The sequence below is a fragment of the Ailuropoda melanoleuca genome, chromosome 8 (assembly GCF_002007445.2).
Source record: "Ailuropoda melanoleuca isolate Jingjing chromosome 8, ASM200744v2, whole genome shotgun sequence".
Taxonomy (NCBI): domain Eukaryota; kingdom Metazoa; phylum Chordata; class Mammalia; order Carnivora; family Ursidae; genus Ailuropoda; species Ailuropoda melanoleuca.
The window spans coordinates 115427782-115453204 of record NC_048225.1 but is presented as its reverse complement, the minus strand read 5'-3'; the positions used below and the strand labels follow the sequence as shown (position 1 = coordinate 115453204).

The 25423-nt window shown below is 35.7% G+C and overlaps 1 protein-coding gene across 3 annotated transcripts in view; it reads right to left on the bottom strand.

Moving 5' to 3' along the window:
- Positions 1-25423, bottom strand: part of SPATA17 (spermatogenesis associated 17) — a 175746-nt gene that overhangs the window by 144840 nt on the left and 5483 nt on the right. For all 3 annotated transcript variants that reach the window (XR_004627369.1, XM_034667195.1, XM_002926656.4), the window contains exons 2-4: positions 18214-18303; positions 16991-17072; positions 4983-5033 (exon numbers count right to left, since the gene is read on the bottom strand). Coding sequence is in view for 2 of the 3 variants with exons in the window: in XM_034667195.1 (XP_034523086.1) it covers positions 4983-5033; positions 16991-17072; positions 18214-18303 (223 nt within the window). In the remaining variant the exon portion in view is untranslated. The remainder of the gene's footprint in view (positions 1-4982; positions 5034-16990; positions 17073-18213; positions 18304-25423) is intronic.

Here is a 25423-nt window from a genome sequence, read left to right as displayed (position 1 = left end):
ACTGACAATCAGTTTGACTAAGGTATGCTCAGATATCTGCCAGCAACATATATATATTCACACTCAGGTAGTAAGTGTGAAAACCTGAGGGCTGGATATACATTCAGCCTCTTGGGTGACCTTCCCCCTACAAATGGAAGAATTAAGTATATGATATGTACCACTCCACAGAAGAGGCTTCATCTGGGATGGGGTCAGCCAGTAAACAAAAGTCATAAGCAAGAGAAAATACTAAATGTTGAGAACCATGAATGAAGGTACTCGGGAAAAGGAACAAGTAATAGACCCTCGGATGGATGAAATAATCCCACAAACTGTACTTTTTTTTTTTTTTTCCTACCTGGGGATATTTTTTTAACGGACTTTCTATACATAAAGTAATTTTGCCTTCATCTTTATAGTACTGTTATTAGGAAGCTGAGTTGCTAAGCCCGCATTTGGTGGACTTGAGGTGACACCCAAGTGCTTAATTAGTTGCTCCCTGGCATCAGAAATGGAGGGTCAGTTCTATGCCAGGCTGTGAAAGGACAGACAATTGTATATCTAAATGGGATGTGGAAAGAAATGAGTTTAGCAACTGAAATCAGTTCAGGACATTTGTATAAGATACTAAAAGCTATTCAAAGAGAGAGAACTAAAAAAGAAAAAGTCGGAGGCCAAATTTAGACAAGATCCACAATGGAATATCCAAAATGCTGGAGGAAAAGCAGAACCCTAATCTGGAGTAAAGTCGAATTAAAAGACCAAAAAAGCAATAAAGTGTCACACAGAGAAATAGGAGGAATAGGGCCCCGGGAGCTAAGATAAAAATTTATTGAGCAATTTATTGCTGTATTAATTGACTGTCACTGGCCTTGCAGCGTTATCAGCAACAGGGATTTTGAAAAGGCATACTGTGGGTTCTGACAGCAGCTTATATCACAGCAAACCTCCTACAAACCTGTACATGTTATGATACCTCAGTAAGGTCCCAAAGTTCATGAGATCTTCCTTTCACATTAGAATTGCACTAACCAAATAGTACCTTACCATGTCCAGTCTCTCTATAATACATAACCTCACCGGATTCTCAAAAAAAGTCTTAAAGGTCCCCCAGCAAAGGCTTAAATAATTTCCAACAAAGACACTAAGGGACTTGAACAAAAAGTATTTAAAACAAACAACTTTTTTAACTCTTCATTTAGAAAAGAATGGGCTAACTAACGTTCATTAATTTATTCGGGGAAATTTATTTAACCACCTACTATAAGCCAGGAACTATAGATACAAAGACTAAGAGGATAGGATCTGGGCCCCAAGGGACTTACAGTGTGTAGGGGAGTGGATACAGGCATGTAAATTAATAAGGATAATAAAATGTTACAGGTTCTATAACAGAAGTATGTCGATGGTAAAATAGGACATAAAAAGAGTGATCAATTCTACACAGGTAGGGGGATCGTAAAGTCTTTAGAGAGAAGGTGACCCTTTAAAAAATAAATGCCGCAAATCAGTATATGAATATCTATTACATTAAAAAATCATATACATATAATTTATTCTTTATTATAAGAAAATGACATCTATATAGGAATAGATAGGCTAAAAAATAAATTTTTAAAATCCCTCTATTTTCAGGAATGCTCCAGTAGCCTCTTTAGCAATTGGTGATAATTTGTCATGCTAAGAGTCAACAGTCAAACACAATTTGTAATTGGCTCAGCATAGAAGGCAAATTAAGACAAAAGTTTTTTCTTTTCTATTATACGTGAAAATCTTATTCAAGATTTGAGTGCAAATATATCTGTTTGAATATTATTGGCCATATAAATTTTTGGTAGTTATCTAGGAGTCTTAGAAATTCTTCCTCCCGGACATGCACAGCCACCCATATTTAAAGCATTTAAGGAATAGTTATTTTGAACAAGGTTACTTGGTAACGGACGAACTGAAAAGGTGGAGAGATGTAGCTATTAGAAGTAAAACTTCAGCTAGTGGTATTGAGCCAGGATTGTAGTCTTCAGATGTGCACAACATGAAGGTATGTGGACCACACACCGGTTTCTTCAGCCACTCACTCCTGCAGAAAGCAAAATCTTCAGAGCACCATCTTACAAAACTGCACTTCCTTACAAATAAATTCAGTCCTGGTCACTGTGATCAACCAATGCTAAAATTTAATCTTTGTTAGGCAGTCATTTTGGCCTCCATGCAAGTAAGCCTCATGCCTCAACACAGGAACATGAAGTCAACTCATCCAAAGCTCTGAAGGCAGTCTTTGAACATCTTCATTAGAGAAGTGTTTTTATTATAGATTTCTCACAATAGTGTCTACATCCTCCATATAGCCTCATAGAAACTCCTCTATGTCATCGGTGCTCATCTCAAGTCTTCCTCTGCCTCACCTTAATGGTCACTGCAGCCCCATCCCTACTCTTCTCTCCTGGAATGTGCTGCATAAAAAATAAATCTGGACATAGTAAGAAAGATTTTATTTCAAAGAATTTTAAGGGAGAGGGAATGAGTGACCATCACAATAGATGGAGTGGACTATAGCAATAGGGAGAGCACTTTGACCATAAGATCTGTAAGTCAAGAATTAGACAAAAAGAGTTTTTTGGTTTTTTTTAATAGGAAGATGTGAACAAGGCTAGAAAGAACCTGATGTGGGGAAGTGGGACCAAACGGTGGCATATTCGGATTGTATACCAGAGAATGCTTTACCGGGAAGCCAGCCTATTCTCAGGAGGAGGCTAAAGTTCAGGAGCCGTGGGGGGGGGGGGGAGAACTTTAACCACAGTTTGGTTAATCAACATGTTTTTCCAGCTGATTGATGGAGATAAGCAGTGTGCTAATCGTTTGTGAGGTAAAGAATGGCAATTTGGAAAGGGGGGGGAACATTGTGCCTGGCCGTGCCATAGGTAAACCAGGGACCTATCTGTGCCTCTTATCTAACTCATGCAGTGAAGGGCAATTTTTTTTTTTTTTTTTTGCAGTGAGCTGTTTCCAGAACCCAAAGGGTGGGGAGATTTTTTTAAACTTTGTTGTCTTCCATGATCACAGGACTCAGGCAAAGCTCAACATTGTTCACTAACATTAATCAAAGACAAGTTGACTTTGAGTGATGCTAGTAGGAAATGCAGCTTTTAGTATAATGTTGGGAATACGTCAAGAACTCTGCCTTCCAAGTGGCTTAGGTTGATGTGCGTTTCTTAGATATACCTAATCTACGTAAACAGAATCATGATTCAAGCCAGATCAAAACTCAATAGGAAGATCAGGGGCTAAATAGCAAACAATAGAATGCATTTTTCTAACTCTATCTTCTCTGTCTCGATCACCCCTGGTTATCTATGGAAACATCTAAGTCTTATGTCATCAAGTAGTTCTCAGTCATCTATTGCTTTTTACTTTGGAGACACATCTGACACCAAGTTAGGAGAAAAGAAAGAATCTAACAGTGTTGAAGGCTCAGAAGTTGAAGGCATTTTTCTAACTCTATCTTCTCTGTCTCTATCACCCCTGGTTATCTATGGAAACATCTAAGTCTTATGTCATCAAGTACGTTCTCAGTCATCTATTGCTTTTTTACTTTGGAGACACATCTGACACCAAGTTAGGAGAAAAGAAAGAATCTAACAGTGTTGAAGGCTCAGAAGTTAAGTGGCAGAGCTATACAGAGAATCAAAATCTCCTAAATTCCCAGATTTAAGCATTCCCACTGAAAGAAGAAAACAAAAGTATTTCCTATACTACTATATCATTAACAAAGGTAAATAGCCCATTGCAGCTACAGTATGTGCCTTTGGCTCAGGAAAAAGAAGATCTACTTCTTCCTCCTGCTTTTTCCCTAAACCACAGGGTAACAGAAAGGTGGACGGGGGGGCAACTGGGTGGCTCAGTAAGCTGCCTTTGGTTCAGGTCATGATCTCGGGGTCCTGGGATCAAGCCCCATGTCTGGTTCCCTGCATGGCGGGAAGCCTGCTTCTCCCTGTCCCTCTGCCCCTCCACTCCACATGCTCTATGTCTCTCAAATAGATAAAATCTTAAAAAAAAAAAAAAAGGAGGAAGGAAGGAAAAGGAAAAGGAAAGAAAAGAGAAGGAAAGAGAGAAAGAAAGGAAGGCAGACAACAGAACGTGGAGACAGTCCCTAGGGTAGGCTCTCGGCACACACCCATATTCGTAGAGGAAAGCACCCTTCCCAAAGCAGTATAAATAATCAAAATAATGTTAATTTACCTGCCACAGTTCTGGACAGGACCTTTCAGAAATATTTTACTACGCTGCTTCACCCAAACAAAATCTATTATTAACAGAAGAACTAATAGATTAATGAAAAAGAATATAATAAGGCAACATAAGTTTTAAGAACATTAATGAAATTCACCAAAGTAATTTCTCCATTTATAATAGCTCCAAAATTAAGCTATTACCATACTATCTGAGACAAGAGAAATAATACTTTTGTTGTGCCCATTCCCAAAATCTGTGCAGAAACCAAGCCAGCCTCATAATCACTAAGCTCAATGTTCCATTAGGAAAATAACACATAAAAATGAACACAGAGATGATAGAAATAAAACTTCTAAGGTGGAAACTGACTTTATTACTGCTAAATCATATGAATAATTTCTAATTGATTTGTATTGGGCCAACATCTTATAGTCCAGAACCATGTTCACCTATTTATCACAATATTCTATATGACATATGGAAACTAATACATTGCTTCATTAATATTTACGGTCTTTCTCCAGTTATGGCTCAGAGATATTTAACATTCTAAAACATAAGCACTGATAATTACATGTTTCACATTTTACTCTAATTTTTAATACTGCCAAGATTATTTAGTATAACTAACTTTTTAACTATGTACTCTTTTCTCTCTAACCATTAGCATATCAATCAAATTTGCATTATTCTGGCTTGCTCATTTTATTAAAAGCGAATTCAGGGCACAATTGACTTTTCATTTGTTTAACAAGTGAAGAAATATTTACCCTGACAGCCATTGCGTTGTAGAAATTCATCTTCATAGCACAAGATGCGAACTGTGAATCAGGAAAAAAAAAAAAAAAGATGGCATATAGTTCAGTTACAGAAAGACAGTGCAGCCTATTTTTACATATAAAAGATTAGAATCTTTATACATAATACATAATAAGAGTTCTGGGCTTAGAAAAATGAAATCAAAATTTGTATTGAAGAGATAGCCTTCCTAATACATAATGCAGGCTTAACCAGAAAAATCTATGGTAGTCAAACTAGGAGCTAATGGAGATATATGATCATAAAATGCTCTCCGCTGAGTTTGATAATCAATGGTGCTCTACTGAGAATAGAATAACAAAGCAGAAATATTCACAAGTGCTGGTGACACGTAGTATTGTATGATTTATTCACTGGGGTTCTTTTAGCCAAAACTCACAGAAACATAAAAGGAATTCATATTTCAAGACGTCTGGTTTAATGAAAAATTCAAAGAAATGCTGTCTTCAGTCGAAATCGTTCAAGGATATGGATGCAGTGATGGAGCAAAATTGTGCCTTCCAACCATCTGTACAAAATGTTATGTACTTAGCTGCCTCCTGAGTAATCCTTGGGAATTTTGTTTCATTTAATATTCATTTTAGCACCATAAAATCATAAATACAAGGATATCATGTTACAGCAAATCCCCTGATATAGTGAAGACTTACTAAGGTCTTGGTTTCCTACTAGTATAGATACATTTGTCTATTAATATACAAATCTCTGTTACACTAATCATTTAGCAACACAGCTTACTTCAAGGCAATTATTGCTTTAAATGAAGTTTCTACATCTGTTATATCTTTTAATTAAAAACATAAAATTAACATAATGCATGACAGTACAGTAAATAGTAAAAGCAATGAAATATACATTTTTAACACAAAATATTACTTTATCCATTTTTATTCAATTGAATTCATTGACCAATATAACTTGAGCTTAGGTAACAGGTGCTATGTTTCAAGCAAAAATCAGAGATAAATGCCTTAACCTTTTATATAGGGGTTTTCTTCCCAACAAACAGAAGTTCATATAAAAGGGTTTCACTGTAATTAGGACTGTTCGAATTGCCTGGTCTGATCCAAAGCAAATTGTCTGTGGAGAGCAGCAGGGCTGGATTATTTATCAACAGTCTGAGCAATTAAGAAACAGTTGGCTGCAATATGTTATTTACAAATGAACACAACGATGTTACTTCATTTTAAATTCTCTTTCTTCATCATAGCAAGGTGTAATTCTTGGCATTTGAGGTGAATTTAAAAGATTCACTTTAATATCATATTTCTTCAAGTCATATTGATGCAGACATAACCATTAAAGGACTTTATACAGGAGAAACATATTAAAAATTACGTATCTAAAATGTCTGGGTTCAGAAAGAGGTAATGTTTCTTATCTTTATTATGTTGCTGTTCAGTTAGCAGCACTGAGCGTGTGTGAGCTTTCAAGCCACAGACCTGAGTTCAGGTGCTGATGTTGCTTTTACCAGCTGTGTGGCTTTGAACAAGTTACTTAAAGCCTGCCAGTCTTGACTTCCAGGCTCACAAAATGGAACGGTACATACTTCATAGTATTGGGGTGAAGATTAAAATGAGATAAAATATTTAAGGTGCTTGGGACCTAGTCGATGATTATAGAAGGGATTATCATTGCTGCTGTTACACATTTTGTAGCTAAAAGTATGTAATTTAACAAAAAGTAAAATTCCAAAATATAAGAGGTTAAATTTTATTCTGAAGACAGAGAAAAGAGAGATCTAGCTTTTAGGGGTACAGATTCTGACTTTTATAGCTAAAAGGTGTTACAGCACTTCGATTTCAGTGTATCATTCTCATGTGAACCACTCGTTGATATTAAATTTATTTGCTTTGGAAAGTAACAAAAATACATTTATGTGAAAAATATTGCATGATCCCACTTACAAGAGGTACCTGAAATAGTCAAATTCACAGAGACAGGAGGTGGAACGGCAGCTACCAGAGGCTAGAGGAAGGGGGCAGCTTTTGTTAAATGGGTAGAGTCTCCATTTGAGATGAAGGAGAAGTTTTGGAGATGGGTAGTGGTGATAGTTGCATAAAAATATAAATGTACCTAATGCCACTGAATAATAGTACAATTAAAAATGGTAAAAATGGTAAATTTTATGCTATATTTTACCACAACTTTAAAAACACTTAAAAAAAAATCATTTGTTCATTTCCATAAGCTATCTATGAGACACCTTTAGACACTTAAAAATTTTGTATAATTTCTTTCATCTAAGTCTATTTCCATTCTGAGCAATGACGCTACTTATTAATATTTGGTATACACGTAGTTAAAATATAAATCATACAAAAACCCTTGTTCTTAATATTATTGTCTAGAATTTAGTCCTCAAAATTTGTTTTTTCCATTCCATGGAGTTGGATAAGCAAAGAATACCCCAGCTACTAAATATTAATAGTATATCCAACAATGAAGAGCTATTTTAATTTCTCAAGAGATGAAATTCTTAAAATTAAAAATTTTTCTTACTATTTATTAATTTCCCATTTTATCATAAGATACTAAGTCCACTAACACTAAAAATCTGGAGTGAAAATCAAGCATAAATGGTGATAGTTTCATTGTAATGAAAATACGATACTCAATTATAGATGTTTCCCCATATGTTTGTTGAATAAACAAAAAAAAGGAAAGGGGGGAAGGAGAGCAGAAAGAGAAAAAGAAGGATAAACAGAATTGATATGCTGCATTTACAACAGATACATCAGGAAGAATTTCTGGAATGAAAAATGGAATTTGAATACTAAATCAACCATTTGTTAGCTGTATGGCCTTTGCCACGTCATCCTCAATTTTTATACGACTTCTGAAATTTTTTTTGGAGGATGTATTCCCTTTAAAAACATAATTTTCTGCATGGTTAGTATCCACGTGAATCTTTTGGACAGAGGGACTGGACCATGATTACCAATGGAAGCATGTTTCACATTTTGAGTTTCTTTCTTCTTTCTATCAGGTGAATTACAATGCGAAGGTGGTTAGTGATAAATGAGAACCACTCTGTTAGAGGTCAGGTAATATTCAAAGCTTACCACAATCAAGTCCCAATTTTTCCCTTCAATTATCTCTTACCACTCTATTCCTTTAAAGCTCAATCTGATCAAATTGCTATTTTTATTTCTTCACCTCCAGGTCCATATTACTTCCCTTGCCTGACACATCTTACCATTCTTTTCTAGCTGTCCAAACCTTATCTCTCCTGTTTTTCTTGCAAGCATTTACAGGAGAAACTATCTTTTCTCTCCTACTCCAAGTACCATCAGTTGGAGGAAGCTGGCATTCTCCTAGTTCCAAAGCATACTTTCAAACCATTTCATACCAGTAAGAAGCACTCCTTTAAAAAGGATAACAGCAACAACAAACCAAAAGAACAAGAAACCTTATTTTTTAATCTCACGCTTTCCACACTTAAGACTCTCTATCCCTTTTGGTAGGTATAGTCATACTTCAGGTCTCTGATTACGTACTCTCCTTCCTCCCTCCTCCTCATTTCTCCCTGACTTGCTCCAGTATGCTTTTAAGATTCTGACATCAAACTAATCGTCCAACTCTTCATCACAACTCCTACCATTATCTTGAGACTTTTCAAATTCATGTAGACAACACATTTAATTACTAAATCCATAGCCATGTTCCAGACCTTCTGAACTAGAAATGTCCCCCCCCCCTTAAGTCTTAAACTCTTCATGCAAATTCCTCTCCTTCAACCCCTGGCGGCTTGATTTCTCTTAAAGGTTCTTCTATCTGGTTTAGACAGATTTAATACAGATATTTCTTGTTTCCCATTTTTAAGTTCCTTCTTCACGTATTTTTATACACAATGGCTACATGGTATTTTGCTACATGAACATACCATACATGACCTAATAGTTCCTTTATTGTTGAGTATTTAGGTTGAAAATCAAAACAAGATGAGTTCCAAGGAGAAATTAGTCAATCATTTTCAAAAGCACAACACTTATTTAAAAAGGTGTTTTTTTTAATTAAATGTTTCGTTTTTATTCTGGTATAATTAACATATAGTGTTCTATCAGTTTCGGGGTACAGTATAGTAATTCAACAATTCTACAGATTACTCAGGGCTTACTACAATAAGAGTGTTCTTTAATCCCCATCACCTATTTCACCCGTCCCCCACCCACCTCCCCTCAGTTTCTTCTCAATAGTTAAGTCTGTTTCTTGGTTTCTCTCTCTCTTTCTTTTCCTTTGCTCCTCAAAAGCAGAACCCTTAAAGCAATACATATTCATAATAATTTTGAGTAATACATCTATATAAACTCAACCAGATCAGCTGGCTTATTTGTTAGATTGAGCAGTACAAAGAAATACTTGCATTAAAGTGATGACAACGGAACCTTTAGAAGCCATGCACATATGGATAACAGATATGATGAGCATGAGCCTTTGTTATTTTCCACATCAGTGCTGTCCTCATTTCGTAATTTTGAGTATAATCATTAAAATGATTTATTATCAAATAATCGTGAGTATTTTGTGCATATGCTTTGCCTTGTTTGTTGGCAAATGGTACCAATCTGTTCATTATCAACAGCTGATTTTTAAAATACCCTTTCTTTTTCCACATACACACAAAATTAAAAGCCAAATATATTATTCTTAGATTATTATTAATATAATCTTTAAAAGCAGGAGAACCAAATCTAAATTTATTTCATAATGAATATATGAAAATATATTAATAAAGTTTTAAATTAATACCAGTAGGTCAGAATCGTAAGTCATCTATCCTTTAGTATTTACCTAAACTGCAAGACCCTGAAGGGAAAAAATATGTTTCCGTTTTCTGCTTTGACACTAAAGGATGATAAATGTTGCCTTATTAACTTATAACTGATTTGGAGGTCCTTCTGCTGAAATTTCTCTCTCCCTTTCCCTCTCCCTCTGCCCCTCCCCACCTCACGCTCTCTTCTCTAAGACAAATAAATCTTAAAAAAATAAAAAGAAAAAGAAAGCTCCCAAAACAGTAGGACCATTTGAGAATCCAGTAGGAAGATCAAGTTTCAGTAAAGTTAGAGCAAGAGTTCAGCAGGTATGAAACGCATATGCACTGAGCACACACACGAGATAACCATCAATTTTCACTAACAGGAAAAGATTTTCAAGGTTGTGAATCAACAATGCTAGACCCCTAAGATGGACAAATTTGGGTTATGCTGCCAGATACAGCAGCCTGGAAGTCAGCAGGAAGGCCAGAAATGGTGGTGGAAAGGAAAAAGCAAAAACAATAGTCATCAAGGAAGCAAGAGTTGAATCACAAAAGAGAACTGGAAGTGGAGAACCCATGATCCTTCAGGACTGGATAAGCTAGCTGGTGTCAGTATGAAAATTATTTAAAAGCCGGATAAAATATTTTCGTTAATAGAATTTTGAGGGAGGCTGTCTAAAACTACCAAACCTATCTATTTAAGGAGATCCTAGCATCTGTCTTTTCACAGTTCACTTTCTGTGTGACCTTTGCCACATCTGAGACTATTGACAATGCCATATTTGCTACCAGTTCTCTCCCCTGGTTACTGTGATATTGTGACTCCACTTTTCTAGTTATTATCTATCTATAATTCCCTTTCCTTTGCCTAAATCCTACCTAATTTGTTCCACAAGCCTCAATTCTTGGCCTTCTGCTCTACTCTTGAGATATATTTTCCTCCATCAGGTAGAAAATCCTGTCATCTTGCAATGATGGTTCCAAAATCTTTGTCTCCAGCTTTCTTAATCTAAACTCCCATTCAACAGTTCAATTTAATAAGCATTTGTGGAGTGTTAATTATTATATGCCAGACACTCTGCTGAGACTCTGCAAAATCGCCTTACAAGATATCACCACATGGAGGTGTCCTAACATCATCACAAACTCAAAAACCTCAAAACATCTTTTTGTAAGCTTCACTGAGTGCCCCATTCGGAATGTTTCTTATAAACATTCACGCTTTTGTTATCATTATAACCATTAATCAGGTTTGCAGAGATAAAAATGCAGCTCTCACTCACATTATGTGTAGACTAGGGTTCCCTATAGCTGTCTATGCTCTACATCTCTTCTTCTTAACCCCAAGGATGAAGGAGCAGCCCAACACTGAGGTGTGCCATTCTTATGCCAGAAGGAAAGAGGACGACAGCTTCTTAAAGCTTCATCTTGAGGGTGGCATATGTCCCATCTGCTCACAACACATGGCTTAGCCCAAAATCAATGAGATGGGGAAGAATCATTCTTTTATGAAGAAGGGGGTAGTGAATAATTTTGACACATATTGATACAATCACCAGCTGTGTTGACCATAGCAAAAGTCTTCCAACATATATATCCCTGTGAATCATGTAATCAGTTAGCAAAAATGTCTGCAGGCTTTCTATGTGACATTTGCTGTGATACATTTGAGACACAGTAAACTGAACAGTTACTGTCATTCAGGAGCTCTGGTCAAATAAGAGATTTAGATAAACAAATGTATCACAGTGAGACAAATGCCTACATGAACAAAGCTAGGAAGGCACACCTGATCCCTGCAGTCTCCCACCATTCCATACTCAGCTTCAGGAGATCAGGGAAGGTTAATGTTTAAGTAAAGTCTGGAACAATAATAGGGATTTGGACCAATGGGAGGGCATTCTAGGCAAGGCAAAGGGCATTTGCAAAAAGCCTGTAGGACACTGCATATTTTGGCAATAGCAAATGATTTAATGTGTCCAGGGTATATTTTATACAGGTATAGCAAGAAATGAGGTTAGAGAAGAAGCCATCAGGAGGCTATGAAAAACCTGACATGTCACGTGAAAGAGTGTGAACTTTATGCTATATGCTATGGCAAGGGCTGTAGGCATGGGAGTAAAATGATGATGTTTAGACTCAAGTTCAAGAGACTTTTATGAGGGGAAATGGAAAGTGTTTGATGGCTGATAGGAGATAAAGGGTAGGGAGAAGGAGGCAGTGGAGAGTCTAGGATGACTGGATTTCTGGTTGAATGGCTGTACCATTGATCTGAATAAAGGAATATATACGGAGGAACAGGTTTAGGGTAACTGAGGGACATGCAGAGAAGAGTTTAGTAAGTAGTGAGCATGTGGGTCTATATGAATCAGGCAAATCACTGAACCTTCCTAAGCCCCCATTTTTCTATCCATAAAATGAAAATAACATGTGCACTTAACTACTTGACAGACTGGTGGAAAATATTAAATAATGGATATAAAGTTTTTAAACAAGAAATTTCTTTTAAATGTAGGAAATTACTTTTTAAAAGTCACATTCAACTCCTGACCAACCTTCTGCTACTCCCCAAATTCTCTGAGCCATCCAGATCAACATCCCTCCTTGTCTCCCATCACACCATGCTCATTCCCAATTTCAAACCCTCATTCATGCTGTTCCTAATGGAAATGTCCTTCCTTCTTCCCAGTCTACCACCTACTGATCCCCCAGGGGGCAATTCAAGTCTCATTTCTTTGATCTTTGGAGATAACATTAACTCTCATTTAAGCACTTACTATCAATCCATGTGTTTGGTGGGAGAGTCCCTTTTAAATTGACTTTCCTTTTTATTTTTTTATTTTTTTTTTATTTTTTTTTTTTAAAGATTTTATTTATTTATTTGACAGAGACAGAGACAGCCAGCGAGAGAGGGAACACAAGCAGGGGGAGTGGGAGAGGAAGAAGCAGGCTCATAGCAGAGGAGCCTGATGTGGGGCTCGATCCCATAACGCCGGGATCACGCCCTGAGCCGAAGGCAGACGCTTAACCGCTGTGCCACCCTGGCGCCCCTAAATTGACTTTCCTTTTTAAATTAATTTATTTAATAGATAATACATTCATATTGTTTAAAATTCAAAAGCTACAGAAGAGTTTATAATTTAAAAAGTCTCCTTTTTTAAAAGATTTTATTTATTTATTTGAGGGGGAGAGAGCGCGTAAGTGGGGAGAGGGTGGTGCAGGGGAAAGGGAGAAACAGGCTCCCTGCTCAGCAGGGGGCCCAATTCGGGGTTCCATCCAGGACCCAGAGATCATGACCTGAGCTGAAGGCAGACGCCTAACTCACTGAGCCACCCAGACACCCCAAAGAGGTCTCTTTCTTACGATTCTTCGTTAAGGACCCAATTTTCTTCTCCCTTAGGCAATTAATATCATCAGTTCTTTGTGATCCTTTCCCAGATAAGCAAATTAAATCACTGGCATTCAATTCATGCTATGGTGGCTCAGGTGACAACAGAGGCCACAGGGAGAGTTCAAGCAGTTAAGTTCCTTCAACTTCCAAAACAGCTGCACCTCTTGCACCTGTTTTACACATAAGGCTAAAAATTTTGCTAACATTTTAGTAAAGGAGGAGTTCTATCCCTACGTTTTAAAATCACTAACCTATTATCACTCATTTTATAATTTAATCATGTACTACATGGCATTGTTATTATTGTATATAGCTGTTAGGCCAAAAAAATTATGCAGAATAAATTTGGGAAATGATGATTTAAACATAGTTACTACAGACTATGTGTGTGACAGTGTGTACTAATGTGTGTGACAGGGTAAAGAATATAGACTTAAACAGTTATCTCTAATTCCCGTCTTACCCCCCAACCCAGGAAAGTAGCAGGTCCTTTCATGTGTTCTTGCTTCAGGTGGCTTATGTGTGACTGTCTATCCCTACCAAGCTTTGCTTTCCTAAAACCTGAGCTCTGAGGAATTATGCTGGAATGGGAGAGAGACAAGAAGAGGGGAGCTATGGGCAGAGAAAGAGAAATAAAGGAGCCAAGATTCCACAAGCTTGGTGAAGAGCTGGGCATTAGCTTTTTAAAATAAGGAAATACCACATTTGGCATTCCTATTGCTTCTGGGAGGTGGCAAAAACTCTAGGATAAATTTGGTGGTACCTGTGGAGGAGACAGGATTCAAAGCACTAGGGATGTCAGGATATTGACTCTAACAAAAATTCCCATTCCCTTTATGTGGCCCACCAGCCACAGAGTTCTCAAAGGATGAACCTTGAGAGATCAAGTACATGGGCAAGGACAATGGACCTCCTCTGAATGAAGCTCCACAAAGGTGGGGATCTCTGGTATGTTAGCACTACTTAAGCTTCGTGGACCTCTGTATAACCCAAAGGAGGCAAATCTCCAATAATGAAATGAACTTCAACTGTCTACCAGCTCAGTATATAAGGGTTTTGGAATCACATCAAATTGGGTTTGAACTTTTTTCCACACATCACTAACAGTATGTCCTTGGGGAAGTAACCACATCTGAGACTAAAATTCTTCATCTATAAAATGGTGATAATATTCACAGGACTCGTATAAGACTTTAGTTGGTATACACATTAAACACATAAAATGTTTACTATAATATTTTAGTCATACTAGTCAATCAGTAAATGGCAGCTATCTTAATTTCATTCAATAATTACTTATTGAGGTCTAATTATGTTATTTGAGATCCTTATGTTAGGTCCTGTATACATAATGGCAAAAATAGATAAAAAAATAAAACAGACCTGTTCTAAAATAGTTTACAGCTTAACAGACTTAAAAACTATCCAGAACCAATTTAAATGAGGAAAATCTCCACCTTTTTTTCCCCCAAGAGCTCAAAGGTAATTAGATCCCAAACTGCAGAATAACATAGTGATCGTGCTAAGTGATATTCTTTTTGATCAAACTCTGTTAAGACACTAAAGTAACAAAGCAAATTTCCTAGAATGGATCATTATATGAATTTTTAAAAACATTTTTTCAGCAACCTCAACATCATTAGAATAAATATAGATTCCCAAGTTGAATACAGTGACAATAGTCACTGAAATATTTATACTCTTGTATATTTGATTAAAAAGAGGTCTTGGGGCGCCTGGGTGGCATAGCGGTTAAGCGTCTGCCTTCAGCTCAGGGCGTGATCCCGGCGTTATGGGATCGAGCCCCACATCAGGCTCCTCCACTATGAGCCTGCTTCTTCCTCTCCCACTCCCCCTGCTTGTGTTCCCTCTCTCGCTGGCTGTCTCTATCTCTGTCGAATAAATAAATAAAATCTTTAAAAAAAAAAAAAGAGGTCTCATTCACTCTTAACCTTCTGACTAGTGGCTTGTGAGTAGAAATTACAGCAATGGAAGTTAAGTTGGTAATGCTCATGGCATGCCATATGCATACATACACTTTATTGTCTTGTCTATACATTGATACAGATCTCCACCTATGAATGAATAATGGGGCTAAAGATCACTCAGCACTCCATAAAAAATACCTTAATTTTTTGATCATTCCATTTAAGTAATCTGATTCTATTAGGAGTTGGTTTGAAGGAGCTTCTGCTGGCCAAATCAATTTGAGCACCAAGCTAATTAGTGATAGTAATTTATTATAACCCACAGAATAAAACAGGAATCCATTAGTTCATTCTGATGTAAATAATTTTAAAAAGGACCAAAAAGAAAAAAAAAAGCTTTTTCTTATACTAATATGCTAACAAGTAAATGTAGAAGAAATGACAGAGTTAGAAAATTGCTATTTGACAAATATAAGAACTGATTCTGGCCAAAGCCATCAATGAATGCTAACCTAGTGTAAAAAAGGTTGATGAGAAAGAAGACACACACACACACACACACACACACACACACACACACTTACACACAGCTTTGAAATATCCCCCCATGGGGCACCTGAGTGGTTCAGTCAGTTAAACATCTATGTTGTAAAAGCATCACTGTGATTTTATTTTATTTTATTATATTTTATTTTATTTTTTAAAGATTTTATTTATTTATTTGACAGAGAGAGAGACAGCGAGGGAGAGAGGGAACACAGGCAGGGGGAGTGGGAGAGGAAGAAGCAGGCTCCCAGCAGAGGAGCCTGATGTGGGGCTCGATCCCAGAACCCTGGGATCATGCCCTGAGCAGAAGGCAGACGCTTAACGACTGAGCCACCCAGGCACCCCCATCACTGTGATTTTAAAACTAGCTATAAGAGAGATCTGACAGTTACAAAAAGTTCATGGCAGAATTATTGTTTGAATACTTAATTTCACTAAATCTAAAATAGTAGGCTCTTCCTTCAAGCAGTTCCTGTACTTTATCAACATGTTTTAAAGTTTCTTCACTAAAGGTGAATGCTTATCGTTTACTTATCTACTTATTTTTATCTTTTCCTCTCTATATCTTTTAATTTCACTTAGCTGCAACTAATCAAGAACAAATGAAAAACAAACTTAAGCTATTATAGTAGAAAACAGTCACAAACCAAAAAATAAATGAAGTGGGCCACTAATGAGAAATTTTCTCATTTTATATAAAAAAATTTTTTTTCTTAATATCCTAAAACCCTTAGCTGAAGTGTAAGTTGGCATGCTACTATATACTTCTGCAAGACTAACAGTGCATAGAGATGGTTGTGGTATATGATATTTCTTAAGGCAAATCTTCAAAATATCCCAAGAGTCATTATCCCAACAGCCAATAACAGACAATGGTAAGACAGAAATTGCCTTATTTTTATATTTTGGAGAATTAATTTTGGCCACTTTAATTCAATTAATGTTATTGACTACATTATGAAACAGGGATTAATCTGAATGTCGATGGTCCAAAAACGAACAAGCTACTGTGCCTACTCTGAAAGAGCTCCCCATCGAGAACCTGGAGGAAATCATCAACAAATTAAGTGCATATAAATGCATACACTGTGAAAGTTACTTTAACAAAAAGAAAATGTCTGGTGTAGTCTGGGTACAAAGAAATGAGTCATCAATTCTCCATGGAAAATCAGAAGAGGCTTCTCAGAAAAAAGTCTTGTTCTAAAATTTAAGCCCAATTTTGTTCTTACATAAATATTTATAACAATAACTTCCAAGCTGCATGTAAATATGACTGAAGTAAGTTACAGCACATTATATAATTCAAATGCTAACATACATAAATTTTATATTTACCTTTACAATTAGTCGATACTCTTGTCTGCCTAAGTAACTTCTCCACCATTTTTGAATAACAGTTGTTATTCTATGTAAATTCCTGGGTGAAAAATATACTTATTAGTATGCTTTCCTTGAACGAGATTATTGCTTAAGTTTTTTCTTAGAATGCATCTTCTACAATTCAAGAACTCAAATTCAAAGCCAAATTTTTGTGTACCTTTAAAGGGTACACAAATTCTTTAACAGAATTAACCACTTCTAGAGGTAGAAAAGGGGCAGAAATATTCAGTATTCCTTTTGAGCTTATGATTAAACATCTTTAAATTTCAAATACTCTTCTTGGAAATATTGTTGAATGTTAAGACTATAAAACAGGTCAAAGGAACACGTTGAGAAATAAGCCAGGCAATATTGATGTGAGCTACCTACCATAAGTACTTAGAAATAATTCTTGAGGTCAAGAACACTTCCTCTTTCATGCTTATATGTCCCAGTCTATCCAAGTTAATGACATGTTAATCTGCTGAATTAAAAAAATACTCTCTTTGCTGCCATGTTCCTAGTTGGTATAGGGGCCAAAAGAGAAACCTCGTCTTCGCACTTGGATTTGTTAAGTCTGGCTCCTATGAGCCAAAAGAAGGAACTACACAGTATAACCCCAGTTTACCATCTGAATGAGTTATTATGTACTAGGCATTTTTTTCCACCACCTTATCCAGGGAAATGCTTTTCAGAATTGCGAGAGACTGAAGGAAAGTTTGAACACTGAAGAAAAAGTAAGGATAATGAAGATAGGGAGATCAGCTTCCATCTCTTTATAATCAGGATGGCAGCATTCTGGTATCATTTGCCCTTATCTATCAACATGTTGGAGAAGACTGGAGAAGCTTCTTTTTGTTTTATTTTGTTTTGTTTTTCCTTTCTTATCAGTCAGTGAATTCATTGTTATAAACCCCAGTCATTTGTCACATCCTATGGAATTTGAAGAAAAGAATCCAATCAAGTATATTTATGATATTGAATATTTTTTAAAATTAGATATGGTTGATATAATTTTTTGATATGTAAGAAAAGACCAAAAAGAGTTATTTCTTTAAAAAGGACATCATATAATTTATTAATTTCATTATAAGTAAAATAAAAGACTATTTGAAATTAGCACTTACATGAATAAATTACATTTTCTAAGGAGTATATTTTTATGATATATCTGACGTTTCCATGACAAAATCATATACCTGATATATGCCCGAACTTGACATCCTCGAAACCAGCTCTGGATTTTAACTGCTGCATCATACTCCTTTTTCCTAAATAAATCTACAACACTAAAAAGAAATTTTTTAAAGCATTTCATTGGTGACTAATAATTATAAAGCAAATCAACCTGTTAAACTTAACCTTTAATTTCTTCCAAAATGATAATTATAATTCAAATGTCATTTTAAATAAAATTAAAATACTAAATAAAGCATTTCAGAAATCACAAGCTATATTTTTAAAATTAACCTTTCTCTGAGAGGCCATGTACTTTCAAAAGCTTTACTTTTTTTTTATTTTTATAATCACCTATTTTGCAACTAATTAATTTACCAATGATTCTTATAAGGAAATAAAGCAACATGCATTTTTTCATTATTTTAAAAACATAATTATTTGAATTTACTATTTGAATGCCACTACACATATCATGCAAGATTAAAATGCTTGCATATGTCACTCAATGCATCAGTTAAATGAATTGCTTCTGAGTAAAATGAATTCCATCACAGAACACCTATTCTAGATAGAATTCTCAGAAACTCCATTTAAGTTAAAGCAGGGGCAGGGCCATAGGCTTATAAAAAGACAAGAAATTCAGTTGTTAGATTTTACTAACTTACAGCAAAAAAAGGTTTAGTCAACAGATCGCCATTTTAATTTTACCAGTCATTATAATTCTCCCTCCCCATCCCTGTTAGATAAAGTGATACTGCTTAAGGCAACTACTGTGCACCACAAAGTAATTTCTTTCCTAGAATGCTGGTTGGCACCTAATTAGCACTTTATGTTTGCTGAATGAATAAAGAATGACTAACCATTTATTTCTTTATTTTTTTTTTAAATTCCCTCAAAATACTGTTTCCTTGGACAGGTTAATTTTTGTTGTCATTATAAGCTAGATTAAATGTATAGATTTCATTAAATTTATATATTATAATTAGAACAAAAACAGAAGGGGGAAAAACCTTCAAACAATAAAATTCTTAAACAATACAATGAAGTTGGCAAAGAGAAAGAAAATACAATGAGCAATTAAGCTGTCAGTGGCAAAACGCTGAGAAACAAGTGGGTGGATTACAGTCCTAGATAAGCAGGAAAGAGTTACCTAGAAAGCCTGACTCTAAAGGACTCACAAAAGCAAAAAGAAAAACAAAAATTATGCACCAGTCAGTGATCCAGATGTGAAGAGTAGTGGAGAGAACTCACACAAATCATTAAGGTTAAGAGGACACTCTAGACAATTAGGAGTAGACGAAAAGAAAGATTATCATTGTATGTTTGTCTTACATGTACAAAATTATAGCAGAGACATGTATAAACCGTATTCTTGGTTCAAATGATTGTGTTCCACATGGTAGAGAGAATAGCTTGAAGTCCTTGACTCCACGAGCCTTCCCTGACTCCCCAGACCACAGTAGACCTGGCCATTGTACACCCTCACAGCTCTCCACAATATTTAACACAGTCATGCATTCATCATGATTGTTTGATGATGGTCTTTCCACTAACCTTTAAAATCCAAAAATCAGCACTATTACCCATTTTGTCCCACATGCATTCCCAGTGGCTCCAGAGCTAACTCATGTTTCTCCTAACAGTCAGTCTTTGTCTTACCAAAGCTGCTTTCTCTTGGGGAATGGCATGCCTATTACAGACATATTTAATCCCTGTGAAGACTGCCACTCACAAGCTTCCCTCACTATACCTACTCACATTAAAATACTATCCTCATTTGACAGAGGAAGATACTAAGGGAGACAGAGATATAGGGATATGTCCAAGGTCACATATCTTAATAAATGTCAGAGCTGAAATGGGATCCTAGTTAGTCTGGCTCCAAAAGCTGGATTCTTAACCATCCCTGCACTCAAAGGAGAAGGGAGGAAGGAAGGATAAAAACAGGAGATGAGAGGAAAGTAAAAGGGGGGAAAAAAGGAAAGGAAAAAGGTAAAAGGAAGAGTGCATGTAAGCCATTTTCAAATATAATACTAAATTCTGTGGCATAAAAGAGCACCAATCATGGGGCACCTGGGTGGCTCAGTCATTAAGCGTCTGCCTTCGGCTCAGGTCATGATCCCAGCATTCTGGGATCCAGCCCCGCATCGGGCTCCCTGCTCAGCAGGAAGCCTGCTTCTCCCTCTCCCACTTCCCCTGTTTGTGTTCCCTCTCTCGCTGCTTCTCTTGCTGTCAAATAAATAAATAAATAAAATCTTTAAAAAAAAAAAAAAGAGCACCAATCTCCTTAAAACAATAAAATAAACTGAGACTAAGATGTGAAAACACATCAACAGCTATAGTAAAAAAACAAAAATATCAGATATACCAGGTATGGGTGAGAATGTAGTGCAACAGGAATTCATAATATTGCTGGTAAGAAGTAATTCAGCCTTTAAACACATACAGAAGTTTTCTATTTATATAAATGAAAAACTCAAAAAACTTTAGGATGTTAAATAAGGAAAGAAAAAAGAAGGTCCATTTATAAGAGACAGTATTTTGCAGTGTCATAGAAGTTAATGGTAAGGTATCAGGAAGGGAGACCACAGTTGAGCAGTGCCAAATGCTGTGAAGAAGTCATGCAGACAAGGTCAATGTTTCAAGCAGTTGCAGGGTTCGAGGGAATCTTTTGTTTTTCCTTTAAAATCTTAGCCTAGCCAATAAGAAGATATGATAGTGCAAGATATAAAATGTCATCATAGCAAAAATAGAAAAGATACAGTAACACAATGTCCAGTAGAGCAGGCAATTCAAAGATGACAGAGTGTAAAGGAAAGAATAATTTTATTCAGTAAGGCTGATGTGAAGTGAAATTCATGATAATGAGATAAAACAGCTTCTTATGGGTATTTAACATTTAATATGACTATAGATCTTTTTCCTTGTTTTTAATATACTCTTATTTAAATTACTGACAACACTTGTCTTTCCTACCCCACCAACAATCAACAAGTAACTACCTTTCAAAACAGGGAGAGGGGCACCTAGGTGGCTCAGTAAGTTAAGCATCTGCCTGCGGCTCAGGTCATAATCCCAGGGGCTTGGGATCGAGCCTCCATAGGGCTCCCTGCTCAGCAAGGAGTCTGCTTCCCCCTCTACCCCTCCACCGGCTTCGTGCTCCCTCTCTCTCAATAAAACAAGTAAATAAATAAGTAAAATCTTAAAAAAAAATAGGAAGAAAAAATATTTGAACAAGATATACAGATACACCTAATACTTTTAAACTAATGTATAGCTTGAACCTATACTTCACTTATTATTGTCATAAGAAATGCAGAATAAGCAATCAAATTATCTGTTCTTTGTTTTCTAATCTCTCCTGGTAAAAATGCTGACATGTAATACCTAGTAAGAAGAAAACTAAATGATCTCGTTTTGGAGTTATGAACACCAATGCATACAAATACGAGCAGAGATATACTAATAAGAACTATACATCTTAATTAAAGGGAAATATTTTAAAAATAACTAGTAGTTAACTTACTGCTAAGTTTTAATTTATATGCTGTAATTTGACTTCCATACACATTTCTCTGTTGCCCTTTTTTTAACTGCTTAAAAAAGAATTTACAGATACTTGGGTTACCACTGGGATGCTGAATACTCATACAATATGTCATGAACTGCTAGACTTTTTAGGTCTAAAATGAAAAATGTGGGTAACACTTTATTTTAATGGTATATTAATTAGTTCCAAATTACAATGAAAATCCTATAGCAGTGAATAAAATATGACATCTACATGAATTTGAAATAAATTTATTATGATCAGTATTATCACAATGAATACTAAATGAATTAATAATGATGAAAGACCAAAAATATTACCAGGAATGTAATAAAACATTGAAAAAAGCTGGAAGTTTCCAGTCACTTCATCATCAACTAGAAATAAGTACTATAACCCCAGATAACACTATATTCATGTGTATCATCAGTGGCTGGAAATTAATTGACAATAAATAGAAAATGAAAAAAATGTGTAAATGTCTTTCCAGTAATATGCAAAAAATACACATTTTACATATCAACATACTGTTTAGTCTGATCTATGTGTACTAGCTATTGAATAAAAACTAGATTAAAAACAATCATCTTTGCTTCTCCTTATCATATGACTTTTACCTACTTTAGATATTAGGAATAAAATTACAATATTGGCTGCCCTATATTATAAAATATATTGATGTGTAAAATAGTTTTTGCCTATCACTTCACTATTAGGTCTCATGGATGTCAAGCTTCTTAAAGGCAGAAACTATGTTTTATCTATACTTTGTGTTTTAATTATCACTCATGTGACTAATAAGAGGTCAATAACTAGTTGAAAAATAGAACTACATTTTAGAATCTAGAAGCCATGCTTTGTTTTCATTAATAGTCCTCACTATTATTATTTCACAGCTCAATGAATAATGAGTTATAATACATATGTATTAGATCATAAAGTAGAAATTAACATGCAGATTTACAATGTATTCATAAAATGTTTGATTATTTACTTTTCTACCTCTTCCTTCTACCTTCTCTTCATTTCCTGAACAATTAAGTCCTAAAGAAATTGGCAGTGGGCAAGGAAACCAGGAATCTGTGCTAGAGGGTTGGAAGTGTTGGGGATGGGCAGTCACAGTGGCTCAGCTAAGCTTGTGTAGACTAAGATGGGCCTGGGGTAGAATGTCACAATCTAAAGACAGTGTTCCCGTGGACAGAGGCCTAACTCTGGGTGTCAAGGAAAGATGAGGAAAGGTTCCACAAGGATGGATAGCAGAACAGGGAATAAGAACCCAAGAAGAACAGGGAATAAGAACCCAAGAATGATGGAAAGGGTATCCAAGTTGGTGAACGAGTGACAATTCAGCATGGAGAGGTGAAGCCCACACTCCATGAAAAGGGAATCCATAAAAGACAGGATAGTTATGGTAACAGAAGTTTGGTTACATACAGAAGGATTGATCAAATAAGTGAATATATTAAGAATAATGAGAGCCAGGTTCTGCAGGGTTAGAAAAGGAAAGGGAAATAAACGAGAGTGAATCCTGTGGTGCTGGATTTGAAATGGAACTGTCAATGTAAACTCACCGATTTCAATATATACATGGATGGATGAATGGATGGATGGATAAATAAACTACAGATGTAGACTGTATGCAAATGCATATATACACATCTTTTCTAGCTCTGTGTACTTGAGAGAGCCCGAGAGAGGCATGGGCATCCACTAAAAGAAGCAAGGGTTCCTTGAAGAAATGGATGACTCCAGAGCTGGGGTGGGAAAAGAAAAAGATGAGCCTGGAACATTTTTTGTGTGTGTCAGAAAACGAGAAAGTATTACAATGATCAGGACAAAGCTTCTAGTGACTCCCGTTGGACAAATCTGGGACAATGCAAGCATGACCCTAAGTAACAGAAGTAATGTTAACCCACTGAATAGGAACCTATGAGTCCATAATGGTATGCATACAAATAAATTGAAAAACTGATGAGGAACAGAATGCATACACAGTTTCAAATCACCTGCTTTTTTAAAATACCTACTAATTACAAACGGGAAAAAAGAGAACAGTACAGTAGAGAAGTCTAGCTGAAATCATCTTATTCAAGATCCAAATAAATTTCATCAGTAATGGGACAAATCAAAATTATGCAGTATCTGGTAGGATGCATTAAAAAGATTACAGGATCATTTCTGTGGTATTTCTGCCAAAGATACATAACCTGAATCTAATCAAGAAAAAAAAAATTGGACAAACCCAAATCGAGTGAAATTTTACAAAATAACTGATCTGTGATCATGAAAAGTAAGGTTGTGAAAATCAAAGAAAGATGGAGAAAATGTTCCATATTAAAAATAACTAAAGAGATAAGATACATATGATCCTTTTGCTACAAAGAACATTAATGAACCAACTGGCAAAGCTTGAATGCAGTCTGGAGATTAGATGGCAGAAAAGTATCAAAGTTAATTTCTTGATTTTGATGGTGGAACCGCCGTTGTATAATGTCGTTAAGTGGAAAGAATCTGGGGGTGGGGCAGGCAATGGGCCATCAGGTTGCAACTTACTCTCATATGATTTGTGGGGGGAAAAAAAAACCCAACAAAAAACCTCTGTGCTGTATTGCAACTTTTGTTAAGTTTCAGATTATTACAGTATTTTTAAATATATATGTACGTATATATGTGCATGTATACAAACAAAAGAATGGCATCTCAAAACTTTTATTTAATACTTTTAGAATTTAAAATAATTTTCATATTTAAAGTAGACTAAAGATAGGAAAGTGACCATGCATAAGGACATTTGTAATGATAAAGAGGTTAATTTATTAAGAAAATATAATCCTAAATGACTATGCACCTAATAATAGTGTCTCAAAATACGTGAAACAAAACCTGACAAAACTAAAAAGAGAAAGAACAAATTCACAGTAACAGTTGGATATCTCAACATTCCTCTCTGAATAACTGATAGAACAACTAGGTAAGAAATCGGTAATAATATAGAAGACCTGAACAACACTTACCAACCAATTTGATCTAATCAACTTCTGTAGAACACTCTACCCAACGATATGTATGAAGGTCTTCAAGTTCACTGATGTTTTATTTGCAGGACTTTAATCTGATATTAAGTCCATCTGAATTTTTTTGTTTGAGATCATCTTTTTTATATCTCTAAAATTTCATCTGCTTCTCTTTATTTCCATTTAACTCTTCATTATGCTTATATTTTCCTTTAAGACCTAAAGCATGTTTTGAAAGCTATTTAAAACTCTTTGTAGGCTAATTCTATCATCTTTGTATTCTGGGTCTGTTTCTATTAACTGATTTTTTTCCTCCTGGTTATAGGTCACGGTTTGCTACATTTTTGTCTTATTACTAATTTAGAAATAGATGCTGGACAATGAATAGAAATAGATGCTTCTGAGTTTGAATTTTGCCAGAAATTACTGCCAGTCATAAAGCTGGAGTAATTGTCTAGATAACTTCATTTGTTTCCTTTCACCAAGAGATTATAATCCTGGGAGAGGGAGGTTAAGATGGCGGAGGAGTAGGGGACCCCTTTTTCAGCCGGTCCCCTGAGTTGAGCTGCATAGGTACCAGACCAGCAGGAATATCCACGGAATCAGCCTGAGACGCAGGAAGATACATCTGGATCTCTACAAATGAACATCTCCAGCGCTGAGTAT